Source organism: Temnothorax americanus, unplaced genomic scaffold, assembly GCF_048541705.1.
Source record: "Temnothorax americanus isolate GAGA-0224 unplaced genomic scaffold, ASM4854170v1 Scaffold2, whole genome shotgun sequence".
Taxonomy (NCBI): domain Eukaryota; kingdom Metazoa; phylum Arthropoda; class Insecta; order Hymenoptera; family Formicidae; genus Temnothorax; species Temnothorax americanus.
The window spans coordinates 1001924-1026358 of NW_027509338.1; the positions used below are offsets into that span (position 1 = coordinate 1001924).

Here is a 24435-nt window from a genome sequence, read left to right on the forward strand (position 1 = left end):
TCAAAAACTCGCTCAACCTGATGACGCCGGATTTCAAAGTCCACTCAAACCACGCGGTCCTACAACTCTGGCGAAAGTACTGGGTCAAGAATTTCCCTCGACCCTACGGTAATGGCCGTCACATTGCTTCCTCCTAGCTCCAAAAGTTTCGTTGGAAGGATAGCGACTCAGAACATTTTATAATCTTTCGCTAAAGTAAAGAGGCGCATCTTATATTTATAATCTCTCGTAATAAAGCAACAGTTATCAACAGTTGTTATACCTATCTTTTACACAAATATTGTTAAGAATACAATTTCCGTACTTTATTTGTTCACGATCAAATCATCTATTATATGTATATTCACGGTTATGTTCACGGCCCAATCACCTTAGAGTGCCTCGCTATCGTATGCTGTTATCTAGTTACTTTTATACTCATTGTCTACGGTCGCTTCTTCTTCGCGCCTTTTCACAGTAGTCCACACATCACTTTTTGTTTCATAACGTTCAAGCAATAAATATATCCCGCTGTGTGTTCTTCAATACGCCCTGCTAACAAATATTGCTGCATAAATATATATAGTATTCGATAAATAGCTGTTTTTATAACAAATAAATAATAAACGTAAAAAAAAGTGAGAACAAACTTTTAAATAAAATAAAAAGGAATACATATAAAATCCATATGGCACTTATAAAGTCTTCCGTTATTGGACGAGAAAAACTCTCTTTGAGTGGTTGTTCTGTTTATCTTGAAGTTATTGTTTTAGGTTGAGAGCGTAAATGGAATTCGCGCAAAAACAGGGGCGGCACGTTTACGCTCCATTTCTAAATTGAAAATGTGTCTACAATTTTATCCCCTATCAATTGCTTTCCATTTTTTACCCCTCGGAGAAAATTACATTCTAAACTCTCATTTCCAAACGCGGAATTACGAGTAGCGGGCGCGTCAGTTGCATCCCGTTATCGAAATTTATATAAACGACAAAATTTATATTTTTTGTTATTTAAATCATTTTCTTTAAATTAATGTAAATGTATATTAACTTTTCAATTATTTTGAATTATCATATACACATGATGAAAATAATATTTACCATACAAATTTGTTTTAAGTATTTCTAAAAAGCTAATTTTACTTATAATTAAATATTGTAATAAATTACTCGCTATATATACGTATTTTGACTTTTCGATTGCTTCAATAATTGTTTGCATACTGTTTGATAAATATAAAAATGTAGGAGATAAGTAGCTATAATATGAGAAGAGCAATTAATATTGATTTAAATCATCATGCAACGTGCAAACATTTCTTTAATCAGATTGCAAATTACTGCATAATTAAATAGCGACTATTAAAATTAATTAATTAACCGAGCAATTTTGTAATTTTCTTTTTAAATTTGCAAGGTGCACACGATGACATTTATTAATTTATAGCAGCAACATATTATGCCAATCAATTGATATTAAGGTATGACGTCGCGGATTATTTACGTCTGTAATGCAGTACTGCATGCAAATCAATGTGCATCATACGCTCGATTATACATGGGCTGAGCTTACGTTCTCGCGCCGCGTTCAACCTGATTAATGGTAAAATCAAGCTCGCGTTCCTCATATTCCAACTATCATTTAGATTATCAGTTGGATAAACCAACCATCGTTTGATCATCGATAAAGCGAGCCTCGAAGAGGCTCCAGATCCAGAATCAATAACATATGCAGAGAAAATACCTTCCGTATCTCTCGTCAGCTAGAATTAGTGAAAGCATGTGCCACACGATAATTATAGTGTAGATTTATCAAGAGAGTGCAAAACATCTAAAGTTGCAATTAATTTGCACAAAATTTTGCCAATTTTATGGAAAAATGTAACTATCAAAAATTATTATACAATAAAAAAGTTATATATGGAGAGGTAAAAATCACAGTGGTGTAAGTCAAATTTTTAAAAAATATTTTCTTGTGTGCATAGATGCAATTTATATATTGTACAGATTGCATCTATGCACACAAAAAAATATTTTTAAAAATTTGACTTACACCACTGTGGGGTTTTTACCCCTCATCCATATATAAATACGCACACTGAATATGTTCGATTATTTATGGATTTCAGTTTAATCCTTCCTACCTAATGTATTTTTTAATTTGTTTTGCACATATTCGATGTGAGTGTCACGAGCTTTTAAATAGCAGTGATTGCTGAATAATCTGTGATGCACGGGTATGTTTAATTGAATAAAATATACATGACAATAAATAAAATAAAAAAGATCGTCAAAAATTACACACACAAGATTCCACACTTAAAATAATAATAGCGAGTATATTAAGCAGAACATCACAGATGCACATAATAAAGTGTACTCCATTGATAAAATAAATTAATGAAGATAACTACACTGCAATTTTAAGTATGTTATTTTTACACACGTATAAACGTCTAAAGATGACACATTTATTTGACTAAAGCTCTTTTTATATGTTTCTTCATATATTAAATTACGTCATTTAACACATGTTAAATCTTATTAAATTAAAAGTTAACATTTAATCATGTTAAATGACGCGATTTAAAACGACGAGAAATGTGTAAGAAAAGTTTCAGCTAAAACAACACACTTGGATTTGCAGTGTATAGAGAAATAATTATATTAGGATTTCGCAACAAGATTGTACATTATTCTGTTTTCTTTATTTTTTATATAGGTAGGTAGTCCATCAATGAACCAGTAATACGCTATGAACCATTGCAATTTCGTAAATGTAATGTTGCTATTATAGAAAATAATAATTTTGGTAGTAAGGTTTTAATAATAAAAACATAACATATGTAATTAAGTTAGCTTTAATTTAAAGTCAAACTATCCTATAACCATACTTATCGTGTCTTATAATTATCTCTTCCCTAAATAAACATTTTAAAACATAATAAAACTTTAAATAACACTAACAATTTACAGTATAAAACATGTGGTTCATTGTTAAAAATGTACACCCCCCCTGTACACAATGAACAATTTGACATTGTTTTAAAAAAATCGAAATTGGCTAAACTTTAAAAATGACTTATAACTCATCTTATAGAATATGTAGCCAACTGAATTCATGAACTGTATGCAAAAACACAGATCTTTAACTCAATAAATAAGAGAGATATAAGCCTCTGAAAATTACATTATCATTTTTTAAATTTTCAAATCTGATACATTTTTTTGCTTTATAAGTATTCACATATCAAAAGATTTTAATTCTTAAGAAAATTTAATATACTAGATACCCAGATAAGAGTTGAAGATTTTAGAGTATTTATAAAGCGCACACACAAATGCAAGTACAAAGCTTCCTCATCTACGAGGAAGCAAAAAACGAGAGTTACGGAAAAGAATGGAGCACTATTTATAAACAAGAAGTCGTGGATTGTTGAATGTTAATAAGGAAAGACACTTAGTAATTATTATGAATTATTTTCATCAATGACTATCTCATCAAAATGGATCAACAAAAAATAAATAATTCATAAAAATTGTAATAATTATATCTAAAATCTGATAAATTCATGAGACATGACTGACACATTACCTGGATTCTTAGTTATCAATTATTTGCTTTAATAAAAAATAACTTGTATTTTTATAACAAAACAATTCTGAAAATATTTTACCATTATACTAAAATTTTTTTCGATATTCTCAACGCAAGGCAATGTGAGTGGTTTTATTTATGATTTGGAGCTTATGCAGGCCGCCATATTGCCTCCGCGGTCTGAAATATCACCGCTGCGTTGAATATATTCTGCAATAACTACTCGCCGGCCCATGGTAACGATGCAACAAGCGTTTCTTTCTGTTCCGTTCGTAAATAAGTGAGAGGCAAATATTAAGCAACGCCGTGCGTTGGCATGTTACTTTTATATTTATTAATACAATCCTGTTATTTGGTTGGTATTTTAATACTAAAAAATAGAATTTCCACAGATCGGTGCTGGACTTTTCAAGCGAAATACAACAGATGTTTCATAAAGATTGCGTCAACCAAAAAAGAGAAATATATTTGGAGAGCCAATGCTTTTCATGCATCAAAGGTTTATAAATATAGGTTTTATTACAATATTATTTATTATTGAGATTTAATGACATTTACCAATAAATACAACCAAAAAATTAATCTATTTTTTTATTAAGTAAATTTTATGTATTAATTTTATTTATTCAATCAAATATTATTTAAAGTATGTAGATTAATTTTAAATTTATCAAAAATTTTTTTTTTGAAAAGTTTTATGTTCTTCTTCTGCTTTATGATCGATTTTTTTTGAAGCTAAATAATATAAACTGTTCCAATTAATTATCCATCCTCTTTTAAATTAAACGAATTAAATTTCATAAACTTTTAAATGATGGATTTTGATAAAAGTAAGATTTTTGAGCTTGGAATAACTGACTTTATAGTGAACCAAAATACAGAAACTGCATGGATATTTCTTGCACTTCGAATAAAGAAAAAAGATGGCCGTATGTTTAAAAAATCAGTTTATATGCAAATCTTGACAATATTTGCAATTTAGTTTGTCATATCAGATTTGACGTTCTATATTCGTCAGAGCAGATCTCTCAAACTCGCATTTATATAATACAGAGAAAAGTTTTTAAGAATTTATATCTTGATCAAGTCCGATTGAGAAAACTGTCTCATTACTTTTACAATAAACTATAGATGTTTTTAATAATTGATATAAAATTTAAACTAGAGAAAGACAGATATTTCCTCTTGTAGATTTATGCAACTCTTTTTGACTCTTTATAATTTTAAATAAATAATAGTATAAAAAATACAGAGAATTAATATGTCTCAAATAATGAATCATTTTGATAAGTACTATATATCATTTTTATTGTTAAAGATATAATATAACAAAATGTTTATTTTATACAATATCCAAGCAATCTTCTCTCTTTGTTGTAACAATTATAAATAATAAGTAAAAGTAAGCAATTATAAATAATAAATATCTCTAATAAAATTCAGTTCTCGATTTTCCCAAAATTCTCAATATTATTTTGCCGTGGAAATATCATTTTGCAATATTATGTGACTGCATGATATACGTATAAAATATTAAAAATAATTTTACGTTAATGTATAGATACTACGTATTTTACAGCGCAAATCTCAACGTAGAGCAATTTGTCAACGTAGGAGCAATTTTCAATATTCATTATTGCATTCTGCTGTCGATTTTACGCAAAAATCGCTGAATTTTCTGATAAACTTTTCACGAATATCTCGCGTTGCCACTTTTCCGCGAAATTTTCGTCCGCTCGCGAAACGGGAAAATTTCATGGTAAAACGCGATTGGCCGCGCGCGGTCGCGGTCGGTCCGCAAGTCAGCGACAGTGACTCCGGCATTGGCATTGCCGTGGTGTTGTGCGTCTTATGCTGCACTTGCAACGACGAACGTGCGGTTCAAGAAGAGCAATACAACCTCCACTTTGGAGTCGGACCGAAATCTCCTGAGTGGTCCAAACGCGCCTTTGGACTCGGGTCCGAGTTGTGCGCTTGACAGCCCGCGGCGACTAACCAGCTGCCTTGGCAGAATCGGCGGAATGGATGGTAGTAGTCGGTCCCCGGGATTTCCGGCTCTGTGGAAGCGTCAATGTGTACACATTCTACCGGCAAAGCTCCTTTTGCGCACCCTCACCGCCTTGTACGAGATGTCGTCCATTTCCCGGACTTCCTTTTGGATTTATTCGTGTGGCATTGCGAAAGATTTTGCCGACGAGGCGGACTATTATATATAAAAGAACCACAAGTTCTTTTTCACTCGATGGGAAGTCTATTTGTCAACGGAAACGTCTAATTTATGTGTAATCAAAATTAATTAGCAACAAAAAGAGTGAGATTTAAAAGTCAAATACGATTAGTTGTGCATGAGTTAATGCTAATTACGGAACATAGTAATATCAACCATATATCTGATTGGAAAAATGTGGAAATTTTAGACATTGAAAGATTTTTATCCAAGAAAAAAATTAGTTTTCGAAATGGTTCATAAAACTGACATATGACACTTTAAACTAATGGAATTACAAGCAGACAGAGTATCTGCATCACAGATGTCTCAATTTTAAGTAAACTTTGCTCATTATGTTCACTCTTCTACCGTAAAAATTTTAGTTAGTTAGATATTCTCCGAATTTAATATATTGATGGCAGTTAATTTAAATCCCCTTTTCTTTTCCTTTCTTTCACTCACACAACACTTTTTACCATATCTACAATAAAAGTAAGTTATATTTTGCTTTGACTTCAGTCAATGGTTGGTAGTTGAACGAACCAGCTGTTATTTGGAACCAGATCTGTTCTTTGATTCTATCATTGTCTCGATCATATATCAACCACGGCAATTAAAAATAATCTTAGATTCCGTTGTCTTTTTCTTCAGTTTGTCAATTTCACATTCTTAGGACTTTGTTTGGTGAATTTTATTTCTCTTTATCGGTGAGTCCCAATTTCCATGTCCGAATATTTCGTAGACTATAAATATTATAATAACAAAATTTTTCTAGTATTTTCTCTTAAAAATTACACTATCTTTGTACATACAATTCTCAAATACTCACCTTATGCTCGTCGGAGAGCATAAAATTATTTAATTTATTATCACCACGTTGCTAAGTAGTTGTATTTCAAGACTGTCTTAAGTAAGGTCTTAAGATGCTAATACGGCTCTGTGATTGGTTCATAACATCTTAAGATTGTACTTAAGACGGTCTTAAATATAAGATCTTACTATGAATACCGGCCTTAGTCAATTAATCATTTATATCTGTATGTCAAACAAAAATTTAGGACGCTTTATAAAAACGTCAGAATCTGCTTAGTGCTTGTGTTAATAAAGAATTAAAATAAAATATAGATTCATTATTTTCCATAGTCTAATTTTGTTCCGACTAATCCAAATATATTAGTAAAAATATAGTCATAAAAAATTAAATAAATATTTTATGTAAAAAATTCAAAATTTAATAGACGACACAATTTTTTAAAGATGTTAGTATTAAATTAGACATAGAGAAAATTATGTATAATGTAATTTATATATAAAATCTAATAATATATATTAAATAACACATCAATTTGATTCATGTCCATAGACACGTTGATGGAAATGTTATAAGTTAATATTGAACAACTTATCAATAAATTTTACAAAACCAATTTGTAAGTTTATTTCTCTATACCTTTTTCCAATAGTATCTAATCATTTTATTTTTTGTATTGTTATCAATTAAACAAAATGTTTAATTTGTTACAACATTTTAAAAATTTGCTACATAACTTGCACAAGGGTTCAATAAACCAACTTGTAAGGAAGATTCGGTGACCTAAAAAATTCTAAAATCTAAAATTTTACAGAAAAGAAGTACATGTAAATCTATATAATTACGTTTTCTGCTTTGGCTGATAAACAATTCTAAGGATAAAAATACTTCGTAAAAAAATCTGATTTTTCATATTTCTAATATTAATGCCTCGGAAACCATAAGAAAAAAAGTGTTTAAAAAAATATTAAATACAAAAGTTCATTTATTTTTTATAGCCTACAACACTATATAATACAAGATTTATATTAAAAATTTTTTTAAGATTTCTCTCTCATCGTCTCTTTAATCTAACAGATTAATTCTTAATGTTCGAAAACATATTAAAGTATTTTTCAAATATATTTTAACATGTTTTCAGACACATTAAGGATTAATTTCCTGTTTTAAAAAAATTATAAAATGTTGCATGAGACCAAGTAAATATATGTACGTTTTCTTAAGAATAGAGATAGATCTTCTCGCGATTATCAGCGGTATTGCATTATTCGAGATTATTGCTACATCGTTTTCGAGTCCCGATTGTGTCGTAAATAAGTTACCGAGACTTCGTCACACAAGTCGTATACAACTTTCGTGAAACACACCCGCGAACTCTCCAATTGCACTTATTGTTAGAATATAAAACTTTCGAAGTGCATCCCGCAGGATTAGTGTGGACGCGCAACCGGAGATGCGTTATACATGCACCATCGTTGCAATCTGTTCATCATGCCGGCCGAAACATGCCGTACTGGCCGAAAAAGCGCATTGCCCATCATTTCGAACCAGTTTTTAGGCCGCGTCAGCTTTTTTTTTACATGTTCGTGAAACCCCATGTATTGTCTTTTTTTTGTATTTTTATTGGCTATTATAAAACATGAAAACAGATTTTTTTTTAACTGCAGGTTTTTGAGTGATACTACTGGCTTTTCGTGATGGACGAGCACAATATATGACTTACAAACAATGTATTGTTCAGTGCAATATTAATAAAAAGTAAAAGTCATAGTACTGTATTGTTTGAATCGTACTATAATATATTTCGAGATATATATTGTAACTGCAGTTTTAATTGAACTACAGTTTTAACCATTACTTTATATTACTTATGTTAATTTTTTCATTGTCTAAATTATTACCTCTGCGACTATAAAATTTAGTTAGAATATGTTAACAAAAATAAACTTTAATTTTTAAATGCGTGATATCTTCAGTAATTTACCAAGTAATTATGTTTACTGGCCCAGTTACAAACCGACCGCAATTTAATGTTATAAAAACGGGTGTAACGTTCGTAATTAATATATGCAAAATAAAAAAAAATATTATATATTTTATTAAATTACGTAATAAATCCTAATATGTGTAACATAAAGAAGAAAATGAATAATTTTTATTTTTTATTCGGTGATGTTCCTTCTAGCATTACTAATAAAAAAAATTTCTAATACTTTACACATATCATGTTTCTAAATTTACATTTAATTACCTGTCTTCTTTCAATCCATTATCTCAAATCTCAATTTTTTAACTAATCTCAAATTTTAATAATGAAAATATTTTCATAATTAATTAATTTTTCTTCCAAACTTTGCTAACATATAATTTAACTTAACGCCAACACGATCGTAGCAAATATTCTCGTAAAAAGATAAAAAGTTTGTTTATTAATAAAGAGTTCTCATCAGGCCCTTCGGATATACCTCGGTGAAGGCAAGGAGGCATTATAGTTAAATTTACCACTCGTTATGCGAGTTTACTCGGCCCGAGACTGCGGGAATATAAATCGTACAGGCCGCTAGCATGCATAATTCGTGTTTCTGTGCAAATCGTTAATGTCGCCCGAGTGACCGTGAATGGCGTTGTAACGTAATCCACGACCCTTATTTCGCACTTCAGTGATCCATAAGATGAATGTTATCGACTACTGTGCGGGATCCCTTTCCTGTCTATAATACCCTCTCCATCGACGCAAATGATTGTCCCGGGACAATGACAAACCTCGAAATATTCCTCGTTTCATCACGCTTTCTCGTTTAATTTAATCATTTACCGTCTTATTTTTATTCTTTTGCATTGTGGATTCATTGTCTGTCAGTATGCGTATCTGTCTAATATGATATATCTTATTAGTGTGTTATTATCGCGAAGTGTTTGAATCATGTTAATATTATCTATTTAGCTGAATCAATAGATTAATTTGCAAATAGGATTTGACTAAATATTATCTTTTTCTATATAATTAGAATGTTATATCTTATAAACTATTAACTATTCCGATAAATTTCGAGCGACAGAAATAGAAGCTGTTCTTTTCGAAAATCTTAGAAAGATATAATGCGAGGACGCGGATTCGAATCAATGCATCCACGGCTGGGCTCACAATCGGCCGGCCGCGGCCGTTAATAGTGCGGGCCCCCGAAACGCGCGTATCGAGATTATCGATCTCAGCGGAGCTTCCGGCATAGCCCGTCCAAGCTGAAATTTTGGCGGTGGAAGGGGCTAGAAACAGGTCAGCCGGAAGTTGTCGATGTACAACGTCGCGTTCCCACGCAGGTTATTATCGTCCTACGAAGCCGCGCCGCAGTGGGCGTCCCGGCTGCCGCGGCGCCGCGCCGCCGCCGCCGTCCCGGTAATGTTATCCCGTTTACAAGCCTTTATTTCACAATCCACTATTTTGTAAAATGAGCTATGCGGACCAACCTTATTTCGTTTTTCGCGAGATTTGTTCAAGTCGCGATGCTGCTGGATATAGAAGAATTTTTCACCGAAATGAGAAAGTTTAGGTACAAGACAATAGAAAAAATTTGAAGAAGAAATAGAATTTTGGCGTAGAAAAAAAGCAGTGGACAGAGAAAAATTTCTTTCTTATTGTTATAGTTAGGAAACATTGTTAAGGAAAAAATTATTAGAAATATCAATACTTCCTGTTTGTAACATTTGCTATTTTCTACGCTTAAAATTAAGAGCTTCTTTCATGTAAAAAATGTGTAATCAAAGAGATATATATATATATAGATATTAAAATATTAAAGTATTAAAATAAAAGGTATATATATATACACACTGAGAAACCCAATTAATTGCCAAAATTTTTTTGTTGACGAGTTTTGTTTTGTTGAACTAAATCAATTGATTTCTGCAAATAATTGAGTTGTTTAGAGAAACCAACTTTCTTTGTTGAAAAAATATTTTGTTTTCTTAACAAATATTATTTAAATTTGTGTAGATTGAAACAAAAATTATTGTTGTACTTACGATTCGTGCCCAACAACGTTCGCAACATATAAAATCTGCTGTGCCAGCAAATTATTTTTCTCCGTACACAATTTAATTTGTTTGTTCAAACAAATAATCCCCGTATTTGGTTGTAGCCGCATTGGATCTTTTGTTCTTTGAACAAAATATTTAGTTTCACGTACATATTTTTGCAACAAAATTATTTTGTTCTTCCAACAAAAGTATTTGTTTGCTCATATAGAAACAAATAACTTATGTTGTGTCAACCAAAATTTGATTATTCCAACCAAATGAGTTTCTCAGTATATATATTAGAATATTAGAATATTAGAATATTTTACAATTAGTATATAAAAAGATAAAGTAGAAAAATATATAAACCCCTAAGCATAAAAGTTTCGTAAAAACTGCTCATTTTTGAAGAAATGTTCTGACACTATTAGATATGTAAATCCATTTATTGATCTTTTGCACGAACTATTTGTTAATACGATTTGACGTGACAAATATTTTATTCAATTAATAACAACGTGAAAGATACGATATAATTTCGTTTGTATGCAGACTATTAAATTACGCGCTACGAGATACGGTAATAATATCATATAATACAGCATCGGAAATCTGATCATGCTTTATTCTAAATACGTAAACTGTATTTAACAGTACTATACCCAAAACAATATCATGCTTTAATTTTAATTGAATGTGATAAATATCTATATATTTTCCTTGTTGAGATTAAAAAAGAAAAAATATGATGTAATCGTGGATTAACGTAATAACAGGTTAATTTCACAAGTAATGATAATGATTATCTACATCTACGTAATGATATCGTGAATTGCAGATGTGCATAATATTGACTGGCAAAATAGGAAATATATATATGATAGTAAACTAATTATGTAGCAAACTAAATATAATTTTGCGATCAAGATAAATCATGTTATGCGGAAAATGAAGACCATCTGCACACAGATATCTCCGTGTAATCGAATAGTCGTGTTATCACAGCTGCAATGTTATCGCTACAATTCGTGCATAAATGGCTTTCGTCATTAGTAAGAGAAAATTAGTCGAAATTTTGGTCGCGCGAATCTTACCGTTTATCTTGTTGTTAATTACAGTTTATTTCTATGTAATATGATTATTAACATTTTTATTCAAAAATTGTCAAAATAGCGTTATATATGGCTTTATAATTTAGTAAATATTTTTGTGTAAGTATATATATATATATATATATATATATATATATATATAAAACGAGAGTAATATGTATCTAAAATGTGCCGTTTTTGACATTTGCAAAATTGCCAAATTTTCAGAAAAAACTTCCAAACGTAATTAGTTATAAGTCTTTTGGAGAAGATTCCATGCATATATACTACCAAAGGCAGCTATATAAAGCCTTAAATATTATTAATATATAAATCCAAGCTAATTATATTGTTGGCACTCAAGTTTATAAATTGGATAGACATCTAATTAATTTGTGTGTTTTATTTTTAAATCTAAAAGTCATCCCAAATTCAAACCTGTAAATTTAATTTGGATCAGTTAATTCACTCTGCTTTATTCTAGCTGTCTCCAAAGTTAAAATCAATTTTCAGCAAACGAGAAAGAAAAGATTAAATTTTAAAAGTATATCAATACATCACATTTTGCGAGAATCAAAACGAGGTCATCCTTGCTATTTTTCGAAGTATTTTAATGAAATCGAAAATGTTACTTTAATTGTTACGTCATACGTTTTAAACTAATCACGCGCGATATAGAATAATCACCGATAAACTTTCAGCATGAGTTATGTTTAATATAAATAAGCATTAATTTTAGAACATCTTTTCTTAATTGTTTAAAACGTAACTCTGCATGTGACAAGAATATCATTTTAAACTCTATTCTATGACAAGCAGAATGTGAGAATTAAAATTCATTAATTTATGGTCGGATTAACATTTAGTTATTTACTTTTATTCAAGTTACTCGCGCATGTAATATAATTACGCATGTGTATAATTACATTATAATTATCGAAAAAATGCGTAACTCTCTCGTTGCATTTCACGTTGACGCTGTTGCACGTTTAATCGCATAAATTGTTCATTGCGAAAATCTTGCCCGAGACAATAAATAATAAACATTTCCATCTCTCACGTTTTCTTTTTTCCTCGTTAATATGTAGTAAATATAATTAAAAAAAAAAAATTATTAAATCGTAACAATTTGTTGCGCTCAATCGTCGCGCCAAGAAGCATTATTTTTAAACCTCCACGGCCGACTGATTTAAGCTCCTCCAGAATAATTGTTCCCGTGGGAGTGATTAATTCAATGACGAAATCGAAAAGTATGGAGCTGAGTTCTCCACCTCACCACCTCCAATCGTAACGATGAAAGAGAGAAAACGAGGACAGCTCGAGAGAAGACGGTCGACGACCCCACCTTCGTTATTTCTCTCCTCAGTCGCATCTTTTTTTTCGTCGTCGCATCCGAATGGAAATCGCGTTACGGGCGATCGCGGTGCGAACTGTAAGTTATCCTCGACACCGCTAAATTCTCTTGTCATTCTAGATGTCTCTAATTGTCAAGTTGAAAAGATATATGTTATTCAGAAAAAGCAAAAATTCAATAATTATTCTTATTTATCATAAATTTCTCATTTTCAAAAAATATATATAAGACTTAATTAAAATAAAAATTACATTTTAATAAAAACATATATTATATGAGAGAAGCAGACAAAGGAACTTTTTTGCGTAAAAAAGTTTTAAAATATACAAGTAAAATTGGCGTGCTTGAATGCTACTAGTAAATCTTATGAATTTTATGATCAGATGGAATTTTAAGGATATACAAATACAAATGTCCGCGCGCGATATTATTCTTTTATGCAAATTAATATCAAATTTGATGTAAAATTATATGAAAATGAATTACTATATAAATTCTCAAGTACTTTAAAAACTTTACTTAAAAGTAGACTTAATTCTTCAGCTCATTATTGTCACATAAAAATGCATTTACGTGTAAATAATAATACTATTAGTCACGAAGCTTCGTCGTCACTTTCTTCCGTCTACTTATTTCTTAATCGCAAATGGAATGCCGCGCTGTCGTGTCGCAAGAAACGCGCGCGCGCTCGAGGCTCTCGCGGACCTCTCTCGTCGACGTGCAAAATGCAAAATGGCGTGTGTTGCAATTAAAAAGCAGTTCGCCTTTTCGAGCGAGCGCGCACGGACGCCGTTATATATTTTATTTCGTTCGATACAGAGTGGAAGTGCGCGCACGCGGCTTTTTAAAACAAAGACACCGTCCATTGTGATTTATGTCGCGGTTTTAGCGCTCCTTTCTGATACCGAGAAGTTACGTGAATAATCTATCATGTAATCGCTCGGGCAAAAGTAAAACAAATGGCACTGCTTTCGGAAAGCTTTTAGCTTCGGAAAACCTACTGAGGCTTTTACTTCTATTTTAAGAACGGCGCGACGAGCGATAACTTTTATTTATCAACGTCCGATACGAGAAGCTCGTCGCGTTATCCATTATAATTCATAATCATTTCAAGGAAAAAATGAGGCATTGCAAATTTGATTTACAAAAAAAATCGACAAGTTTGGAAATAAAGAATTCTCGAAGTTACGTAAAATATATTGGGATAACATTTCCAGGGTGTATAAAAAGTTCCAGGTCGACCAAAATATCTAAAAAAAATATATAAGTTTTATGAAAAAAATATTTCAGACAAAGTTGTAGGGTTTAAAAATTTTTAACCCTACAATTTTGCTGAAATATTTTTTCCCTAAAACTTATATTTTTTTTTAGATATTTTGAAAGTTTTTATACATCTCAAGATGTTATCTCTGTAACATCTTGAGATGTTATCTTTATATCAACAGAATCAATAAAAATTTACTTACTATAAATATTAAAGTGAACTCCGTCAAGTACCCGCATGAACTAAAAACGACAAATTCCAAATAATTTCTGTAAATTAATATTTACCTATAAAAATTGCCAGCAAGATACTTCTGATGGGAGTGCTACATGGTATTTTCCACACAGAATTCAAAATTCAAACATTAATGTCATCATCGTTTTTTATAAGAAATTCCTCGGGATTTCGGAATCCGCATGCAAATTTTATGGAAATGCGGAAACGGGGCGCCCACGACGCGCGACGCAACGTCGCAAAATTTCAAATGTGACGCTGTCGCGCTCGCGAGCCGCCTTTTATTTTACATGGACTAAATATGAGATTTTACGAATCATGTGAGATCCATTAGGGCCTATGATTATTACAAGAATGGAATGTATGAATAATATATTGCGCGAAGCTAGCAGTATTGCACATGACCTATATATTATAGAATATAGAAAACTAAAAGGCTCGATTTGCCCGAATCGCGAATTTTCCTGTAAACTGTGATGACAGATTATGCCGAACTATATCTCAGTTCTCTATTAAGAACCGACACCATGTTTGTTCGGAGCATGAATAATGGATTATATAAATAAAAATGGAAGGGACAATGCCGGATGCAGAGCGAATGCTTCGGTTTTTATTTTGCAGAACGAATGGATTGCATATCCGATAGCGACTTTTATATTTGCGCAGGCTTTTCGAGTTATCGATTCACGTTGGGTGAATTATGGCTAATATAATCTGTGTGAGTAATATATTGCATGTACGTAAAAAACACGCAAGTAAGACGCGTCGATTGCGCTTTCATCTCGTGATTATTTTCAATTGACGAGCAAATAATATTTGCATATATATTCGAAATCACGTCCAAGTTTTCGTATTTAATTTAATGTTATATAAGTATATTATAAATATTACATTGTGTACAAATACCATTTAATTTTTACAAAAAATAAATCTAAATTTTCTAATTAATATAATTGTAATAAATTGCAATCGACAATATTTATTTAAAAAACGCATAATATCAGAGATTCAAGAATAAGACATGAGTCTGTTACGTAAACAAATTATTACAGTTGATACTATATAAGCATGTAATTATAAATTCTGTAAAATATATATTCAAACTAATCGATAAGAAGTTCGGTATATTAGATATCTAATAATTAATTAGAATATAAAATTACACGTCTCATTCCAGCATCAAATTAAAATCTATAAGTGCATAGAAGTTAAAATTATACGACCTAATTATGATAATAATGCATATAATCAATTTCCTTGATTATCACCGATTCAATTATTGTTAATTCAAATTTAAATCGCAATAAGTATGTATGGTTAGCGTTGCGGTATAAATAAAGTGTTATTAACGATTATTTATATATATGACAAAAATTAATTAATTATGAATTGCTAAGAAAAAGTGACTTAAATTGTTTAACTTACCTAATTCCGGACCGCAGACTCTTGGTATAATTTCCAAAATGGCGCTGCACGACGGATCTTCGTAGCACAATTGGCGGGCGTAGAGGCAATTCAGAATGGCCATCGGCACCTTGATGCCAGATCCTGAAACAAGATCGACGCCGTACATATTAAAACTTAAAACGTGCCAGTCCGCACATAAAGAATGCACCTGGTAACATTTTTCTCGCGCCGCAGCGCGGCGGGCAAGATTAAAACCCGACGTTACGGTGGCGGTGTGGGGAAAAGGAAAAAATAAAAAGGGGAATTCCATTGAGATCAGTTCGCCAGCGCCGAAAAATTCGGAAAATTCGTCGTTATTACGGCAAATTACCGCGCGACAAAACGCTGCTTGCAAGATGGTGGGCGCGAGAGAGAGAAAAAAAGCGAGAATACGCGCAATGATTTAATATTCCCGCGATAAAGCGTTTCCGCTATTTATAACTAGTCGACGTGAAACTCTCCGACGACGACAAATTATATTTCATTAGGCGCGCACGGATAGTTTGAATGAGAACGAAGAGTCGTAAATAAAACGGGCGCCTGTACCGACTCGTCATAAATCAGCACAAATAAATTATGACGTCAGAATGAATTTTTTTCTTTTATTTTAGATGGATAATTCGCGTTTCGGGCGAAATTTTAATTGTATATAACGTCGAGAAGTTAGTTCGTACGATAATGAAATTAGTAAAAAGGTACTAAAAATTGCAATCTTTTCAGAAAAAATATAATTTTTGCGAATATAATCCCAAATATAGAAAGCTGCATCGAGAGACGCACATTTCAATACCAATGTATCAATTTTAAATTAAAAGCAATTGAGAAAGTTTTTAAAAATTTGTCAGCTTAATTTGCATTAGTTTACATTGTATATATAAGATGTGTCTGTAATTAAATCGCAGATATTAAAGAATAAAATAGAAGAAAAATGTTTGTTCAAATATCAATCAACTTTTTGTAAAAAATTATGTTGCTAAAAAATATGAAAATTCAAGGACCGTTGAAACGTAAAAAAGCTTTGAGCTTCCAATAACTTTTATAATACGTCCGAATTTGCACAAATTCCGCAATTCTCAATTCCGTTCATTTAAACGCATGGAGATTTGATGGCGACCAATGACGACCACTATATTTTATCGATTGTTTGCTATGAGAATTTTTTCGCGACCACAAACACGGTAAATTGCCGAGCATGTGCATATAAAGCGTAAATTCTGTCGCCGTTAATACGTCGATAAAGCTGTGCCGAGATGAATCGAGTTTTTTTGATTATATAATCAAACGATGTGATCATCAGCCGTGCATTGCGCGTAAAAAAGAACGTAAAGCAACCTTTTGATTTCACCAATTTGCGACATGATATATATCCTACGATTTGCTTTGTTTAATTAATTTCTCTCCATACATTTTTTAGCTATTATTGGACATTTGATTACGTTTGTCTTACTGTAACAACTTTTTGCAATTAAACTTTTTAGTATAAAGAAATTAATGAAAGACATTTTTGGTAAGATAAATGTCACATGTAAAACAGACCGTAAATTTTATACTTTCCAGAATTAAATAAAAAATAATAAAAATTCTTGTTTTATCACACTATGTGATTTCATTATGAAAGATAGAATTAATATTATCTTAAAGCAAGAAATCTAAGTTAAATAAAATCTTATTTTTTTTAAGTTAACGTTATCCTAAAATTATAGAAACAAATTATAAATGCATCATAAATTATAAATAAATGGCAGTTTTTACATGTATACAAGTTTGGATATTTAAATTATTATAGAAAAGAGCTCAGTTACTTCTCTGGACGAGTTCTCTCCAAAAGATGTTCCTTCGTCGTTTATGACAAAGCAAAATATATCGGATGTCAAATAATATTTTCTCCTTTGAACGCATCTATACTGTCTCAGTACACGGTGTTGAGAATTGAATCGCCACCGTGGAAATGTCTTTTCGCATTACTATACGTATATACCGGAAATGTCGTTGCCAGCGGGGGATTACATCCCGTGAGATGAACGGACGAGAGAGCGCCGCGCCGCGCCGGCGGTAAAGATGAGGATCACGAGCGTCGCTTATGATACCTTATGATATCACAATGCGTCCCCCGTGCGCGCACAAATTTGTTTTGCGTTTGATGTATTGCGCAATACCGTAACGGGGAATACGAATCCCTTTCATCTCTCTTCGGGCGACGGGCGAAATTCTCAAAGATGCTGGAGCACTTTCAGAAATGGCCGCTGTCAAAGGTTTTCATTCGGCGTTCGCGATTGCAAAAATCCTCGTCTATCTCGGCGCCGAGTGAGGCAATACGGCAGCATTGTGACCCGGGCTCTTTCGAAATAGCTTCCGCGTGGTTGTTAAAATCTCGCACCTCCTATATGGATTGCTTCGACCGTATAATACCGTTGATTGTAAATGCACGAATATTTTTACGCGTAATTAAATTCTTATCTCTCCCTCTCCCTCTCCCTCTCCCTCTCCCTCTCTCTCTCTCTCTCTCTCACTCTCGCCCTCTCCCCCCTCCCCCTCTCCCTCTCCCTCTCCCTCTCCCTCTCCCTCTCTCTCTCTCTCTCTCTCTCTCTCTCTCTCTCTCTCTCTCTCTCTCTCTCTCTCTCTCTCTCTCTTTCTCTCTCTTTTTCTCTCTCTCTTTTTCTAAAATGCTGTAAATTGAAAAATACTACTTTTAATTAAGCCAATTTCCCAAAAGATACCGATTCCAAAAAAAATCGGTAACGAAATAATATACAGTTTATAGCACTCCCCAGGAAGTTTTACGTTTTACCCCTGTTTTATATACAATTCTTTAAAATTTGATTAATTATTTCCCGAAAAATTCGTCAAATTTTTGATACCGGTTTTCAAAAAAATTGGTAACGAGAAATTATATACTTTATAGCACTTCCCAGAAAATTCAACCCTTACTTTATGTACAATTTTTTGAGATTTGGTCATTCGAAACTGGTTTCCAAAAAGATCGGTAACAAAAAATAGTACACTTTATAGCACTCCCCGGGAAATTCTACCTCTACTTCATATACAATTCTTTGAGATTCAATCAATTATTTCCCGAAAAAGTGGAAACATTAAAAAAAACCGGTTTCCAAAAAGATCGGTAACAAAAACTATACACATCATGGCGTTCCCCGTAAAATTCTACCCTTTTCATATACAATTCTTTAAGATTCGGTCAATTAATTCCCGAAAAATTGAAAAAATTTCCGTACCGGTTTCCAAAAAGATCGGTAACGAAAAATTATACACTTTATAGCTCTCTCTCTCTCTCTCTCTCTCTCTCTCTCTCTCTCTTTTTTTCTCTGTTTGAAATTCTGTTCTCTAAAATTTCTAATATTCGATTATGATTTAGTAATATTAATGAAATATCCATATATTATAATACACATATATGCATTTGTTTGTTAACGTTCGCGCCATTCCCCGTTCGGGCATTACGTCATTCACATAAACGGCTGAGAAGCGTCGTTTTAATCGACTGCATTAACGTTATCGTTCCGCTTATATTCAAGAGCATTAACGTCGCCGCTATATACCGCAGTTAACTATATTGCTGCTATAAATTCTCCCCTTATTCACATATATAGAACGATCGGAAAAATCCCGCTGTCACAGCGCTGCGTCCGAGGGAATGCACGCTCGAGTGCGGCCACGAGGTGACTGCGCCTCGTACAGATAATTTTTTATAGCCGCTCGTATCGCCTAACCGTCCTCCTCCAACTCTCTCTTGTTGTCCTCACTTTTCACCAAACGTTTCATAATTAATTACAGTACAGGCGGGAGTGGGAAACAGTTCGCTCTTCTTTTATCGATTTCCGTTTCGCGAGTAGCTCATAAAAATCCGTGTGCTCAGTTTTTGCAGTATCTCGTTCGCTCTCCCTCTCTCACGCACCTGCATGCTTCATTGTATTTTCATTCCCATCTTACTCTTCCTTTCTCTCCCCTCTTTCTCTCTCTCTTTCTCTTTCTCTCTGTTTCATTTCGAAAAATCTCAGCGATTTACTGCCGCGACAAAAGACAAGCAAACAATTGCGAGCGAGCTGTTAAACTCGAGGAGCGTAACGATGGAAAACCCGCGTCGAGAGAAGTCTGTTAGTTTGAGCATTTCCGGCATCTTGTGTTGCTAGAAGATCTGATGGAGAAACATTATTCGGCCAGTATAATTGCTATAGCTTAAATTTATACGCTATAGAGATGTGCAAATTTAAAACAGTTAAAAAAATTTTTTAAGTTTTTTATAATATAGTGTTTTATGAGAGATTAAGAATTACTGTCTAACTGATAAAGACCGATTTTAGTTATTAATAAATGTAAACTACACAGTAGTTTTGCGTCAGCGTAGTATGCCAGTTGTGTGTGCGCTTGAGATTAATTTCAACATGTACTTAAAAATCTGAGTCAAATTCAATAATCAAGTTTTATTTTTTTTTGGTTGAGTAATGTTTATAAAAAATAATATTTCATACATCGTACTTGCAAATTAGTCAAATCTTGATTAATTATTTTCGAATTTTAGAATGAATGCCTGCAAGAGGTTTTATCGTAAAGAATTGAATCTTTTACAAGTAATATTCGAATATATTATGTTATTAAAATATATAAGTTACCATGTAAGATTGTAATAAAGAGATATTTGTGTGTACGTACATACACATTATGTTTCACACATTAAATTTCAAGTAAAGTACTCATAGAAGGTTCGAACATATTTGATCCAACTTCGAGTCTATTTGGAAGTAATATTTTCGTATTTCGAGATATTCATAAAAGATTCGAATCCATTCTAGGTTCAAGTATATTTGAAGTATTGTTTTTATTTTTCATTTTCTGAAACTACGTCAACAAATTCAAATGTACTTGTAAGATACTTAATCTCATCATTAGCGTAGGCGGAAAGAATCGACCCTTGTCTATTAAATTTACTTCGGAAACCACCGTCATTAAGAAAACACGAACTCCATAGTATAGATACACAATGTCCGTAACTGTACGCTCGCTCGCATCAGTGCATATACCTACTTGCATTTTCAAATTTTTTCGAGGCACGGCTCTTTCCGGCTGCAAATCGGTTTTTAAACCGAACGTTTCTTTAAAATTCAATTTAGCGAGTGGATTTCGCGCGCACGCTTGCTCTCAAGATGCACAGCGCTTTATGTCCTGCATTAAAAATGAGTGGCATTACTTATTTTTCTTCTCGCTGTCGTTAACCGGGAAAATGCCTCCGCGAAAGACGGCGCAGGGAAGAAAGAAGAGTGGCAGAGACGGATAAAGGCAGGCAGAGAGAGAGGGAGGGAGGGAGAGCGAAAGAGAATGAGAGAATTCCCATTCGCCTAAAACAACGGGCGATTATAAAACCGCAGCCAAGAAGCAGCAAAAACGTTCGAAGGGTGGGGGAAAAAAGCTGCACGCGGCTGCAACGAAGAATAATTATGCCGTGGGAGGACGGCAACAAACGGTGGTAAGGAGGAGGTTTCTAGTTCCAAGCTTAATAAAGCGAAATGGAAATATTATTCCATTCTTTACCCTTTTTTCTCTCTCTTCGTTTCCCTCGTCACTTTTACCCTAAGTTGATGAAGCACAAACAATGTACAGGCGTTTGTAGAAATCAGAATTTTTATATTCGATTCTAATGTACAGGCGTTTGTAGAAATCAGAATTTTTATATTCGATTCTAAGTTCATATTGTCATAATTATTAATATAATGTATTTTTTATATTTGTTTTTTTTTTTAAGTATTGGAAAATGCATGGTTACTTGTGTGTGTAATACAAAAGCACTCTTTTCCTTTATTAAATAAGTAGATTAAAAACATTATAATATACATACATATACGTAATATATACAACATATTAATTGTCTAGTTTTAGCTAAATAAATTTCATAAACACACATATATATAATAAATACTTACATAAGAATTTAGAAGAGAGTTACCATTAAATAAAAAAGATACCATCTTTGGTCGGGCTTGGCAGCCTATAATAATAATAATTATGTGTAAATTTTGAATTCTTTTTCCAACTTAGCAAACAACGCGTCAATTATATTTGTCGACTTGAAACACAGTTTGTTTTTTGTTGGAATAGTAAATCTAGATATTTAAATCGATAATCGATAATTGAAAAACTCAAGACTGACAAATAATCGCCGCCCAATTTGCTGAGTTGAAAAAAGTATACACAATACATAAAAATATTATTACAATTGATAAGATTTATATCGGTCTAATTTTACTTACTACTCTTGTTAAAAAAAGTCTTTGTTGCCTCTACTATATACACAATAATTCATCCAGTATTGCGAGATCTATGATGTATCTTTTATAAAATATGCTGATAATTTTTATCGAATAATATGGCAATATTTTATTGGACGTGTATTAAAAAAAAGAAATAGATTGGTCGAACAATGTTGTTTACCTGATCGATTTGCAGGCGTGTTGTGAAAATCGGGCGACCATCGGTCACAATTATGTAGACGTGTTGATATCTCGAGTACGTTACTGGGTGAGGCAAGCACACGCAGGTTTATCGCGATGAATCATAATGCGTCGCATGATTACAAATTACGTGACTCCCCTCGTCTTCCGCGCCCTTCCATTATGTCGGCATTATTGTGGGAGTGGATATCTCGATATGTCTAGAAACTGGATTACGACTGTATAATGTGGCGATACAAGCTACTCTCGGGAATGGGTTTTAACACGCACAGTTGAATGGGAAAGCATCAAAAATGAAATTATGTTCTTCAATTGTAGCTACTTCAAAAGACAAATTTGGGAAGCAGCAATTAAAATGTATATATTATAATTGAGTAACTTTAGAAGCAAAAAAAAAATATTTTAATTCCAGAAAAAAAAAATTAAATAATCTTTATTTTAATTCCAGAGGAAATAACTTTCCAAAATTCTCCAAAAAGAAAAGCACACGATAATATATTGCGTGCCTCCTATAGCATTTAATTTAAGTTTTAACCTAATTAAACGTTAAAAAGTTAATAATATTATAAGCTTTTATATTAATACGTAAATAACATTATAAATATGCTATTTGTCTATTATTATATTTATTTTTACGTACACAGTAAAAAATAAAATGTTAATCGTAACATTTTTCAAATGTCCGAGAAAGTCCACTCTATATAAATTTTGAGTTAAAATAACTCATTCATCGTGTGTTACTTGTTGACAAATTAGAAACGTCAATTTATTGACACTATATATTACATTTATATTTGTTCTTTAAATTTTAAGTATAATGTAAACATAACTTGTAAAAAATGTCGATATAACATATTTGAATAAACGATAGTTATTTCAACTTAAGAGAAATGTAATTGTTTTGAACATTCGATTGTAGTAAATTTGATTATTTTGTATGTCAAAGTTTACGATTATTTGAGAGAAAATTTACTTTAACTTTTGTTTATGTTAAAATAACTTTAAGGCGTGTTAATTTTTTGAAATAATTATGTTAAAAGAACTCAAAATAATATTCAATTTCTAAATGACATACATAAAATGTTAAGTTATCACGTTGACATTAATATAACACATAAAAATGTTACGAAAATAATAACATAGCTGTTGTATGTTAATTTTACATTGAAATAATAGTCAAATCTTGGTAACACAAAAAAATTTTAACATTTGAACGCACGATTTTTTACTGTGTAAAAGAGTTTAATATATCAATTTTTATTGCATCATATACGTAATTTAAATAATTTTAGTAAACTTATTTTGACAAGCAGTAAACGCGACAAATAAAAGAATATGTGGATCGTATTTTACGATATTAAATTAAAATGAGTTTTAAAAAATGTGGAAATCCATAAATCTATATATATATATATATATATAGAATATTTAAAAATTTTATTTTAAAATATCTTAAAATAAATACATTCCTCAAAATGTTAAATGTCGATCATTTTGATCATAGAAGGATTTTTAATTTATCAAATTTTTCGCTTCTGGGTAATATAAAAAAATTATTTATAGCACTTATTGTTAGAGTAAACGGATAATTGAGCTTGACGAGCTGTGGTCACAGATAAAATTCTGAGGGAGTAAAATCCAATAGGGAATTCATTGATTAAAGAATGAATGGACGGCCGAAAAATGTCGACTTCAATTTTCACCAGTTGGCGCAACACATTCCCCCTTTTAATTTATTCGCTTTCCGCTCAATTTTTTTCCATTTGCTGTGAAATCTTTCAGCGCTAAAATTGCATCAATTATTCCCGTCTTTTTTATTTTTATTGAAGTATTTTAATGCGCGTAAAAAATATTTACAAAATTAGAAATCATATTGCTTTATTCTATGATTAAATAACAGAAATATTTATTCAATGATTCAATATTTATAATACTTAGTTAAGGTAGTTGTGTCACAAAACCCATTTTCATAGAAATT

At 31.9% G+C, this 24435-nt stretch overlaps 1 protein-coding gene across 3 annotated transcripts in view; it reads right to left on the bottom strand.

Moving 5' to 3' along the window:
• Positions 1-24435, bottom strand: part of Gfrl (Glial cell line-derived neurotrophic family receptor-like) — a 364389-nt gene that overhangs the window by 186364 nt on the left and 153590 nt on the right. For all 3 annotated transcript variants that reach the window (XM_077405673.1, XM_077405674.1, XM_077405675.1), the window contains exon 2: positions 15979-16101. In XM_077405673.1, the coding sequence (XP_077261799.1) occupies positions 15979-16101 (123 nt within the window). The remainder of the gene's footprint in view (positions 1-15978; positions 16102-24435) is intronic.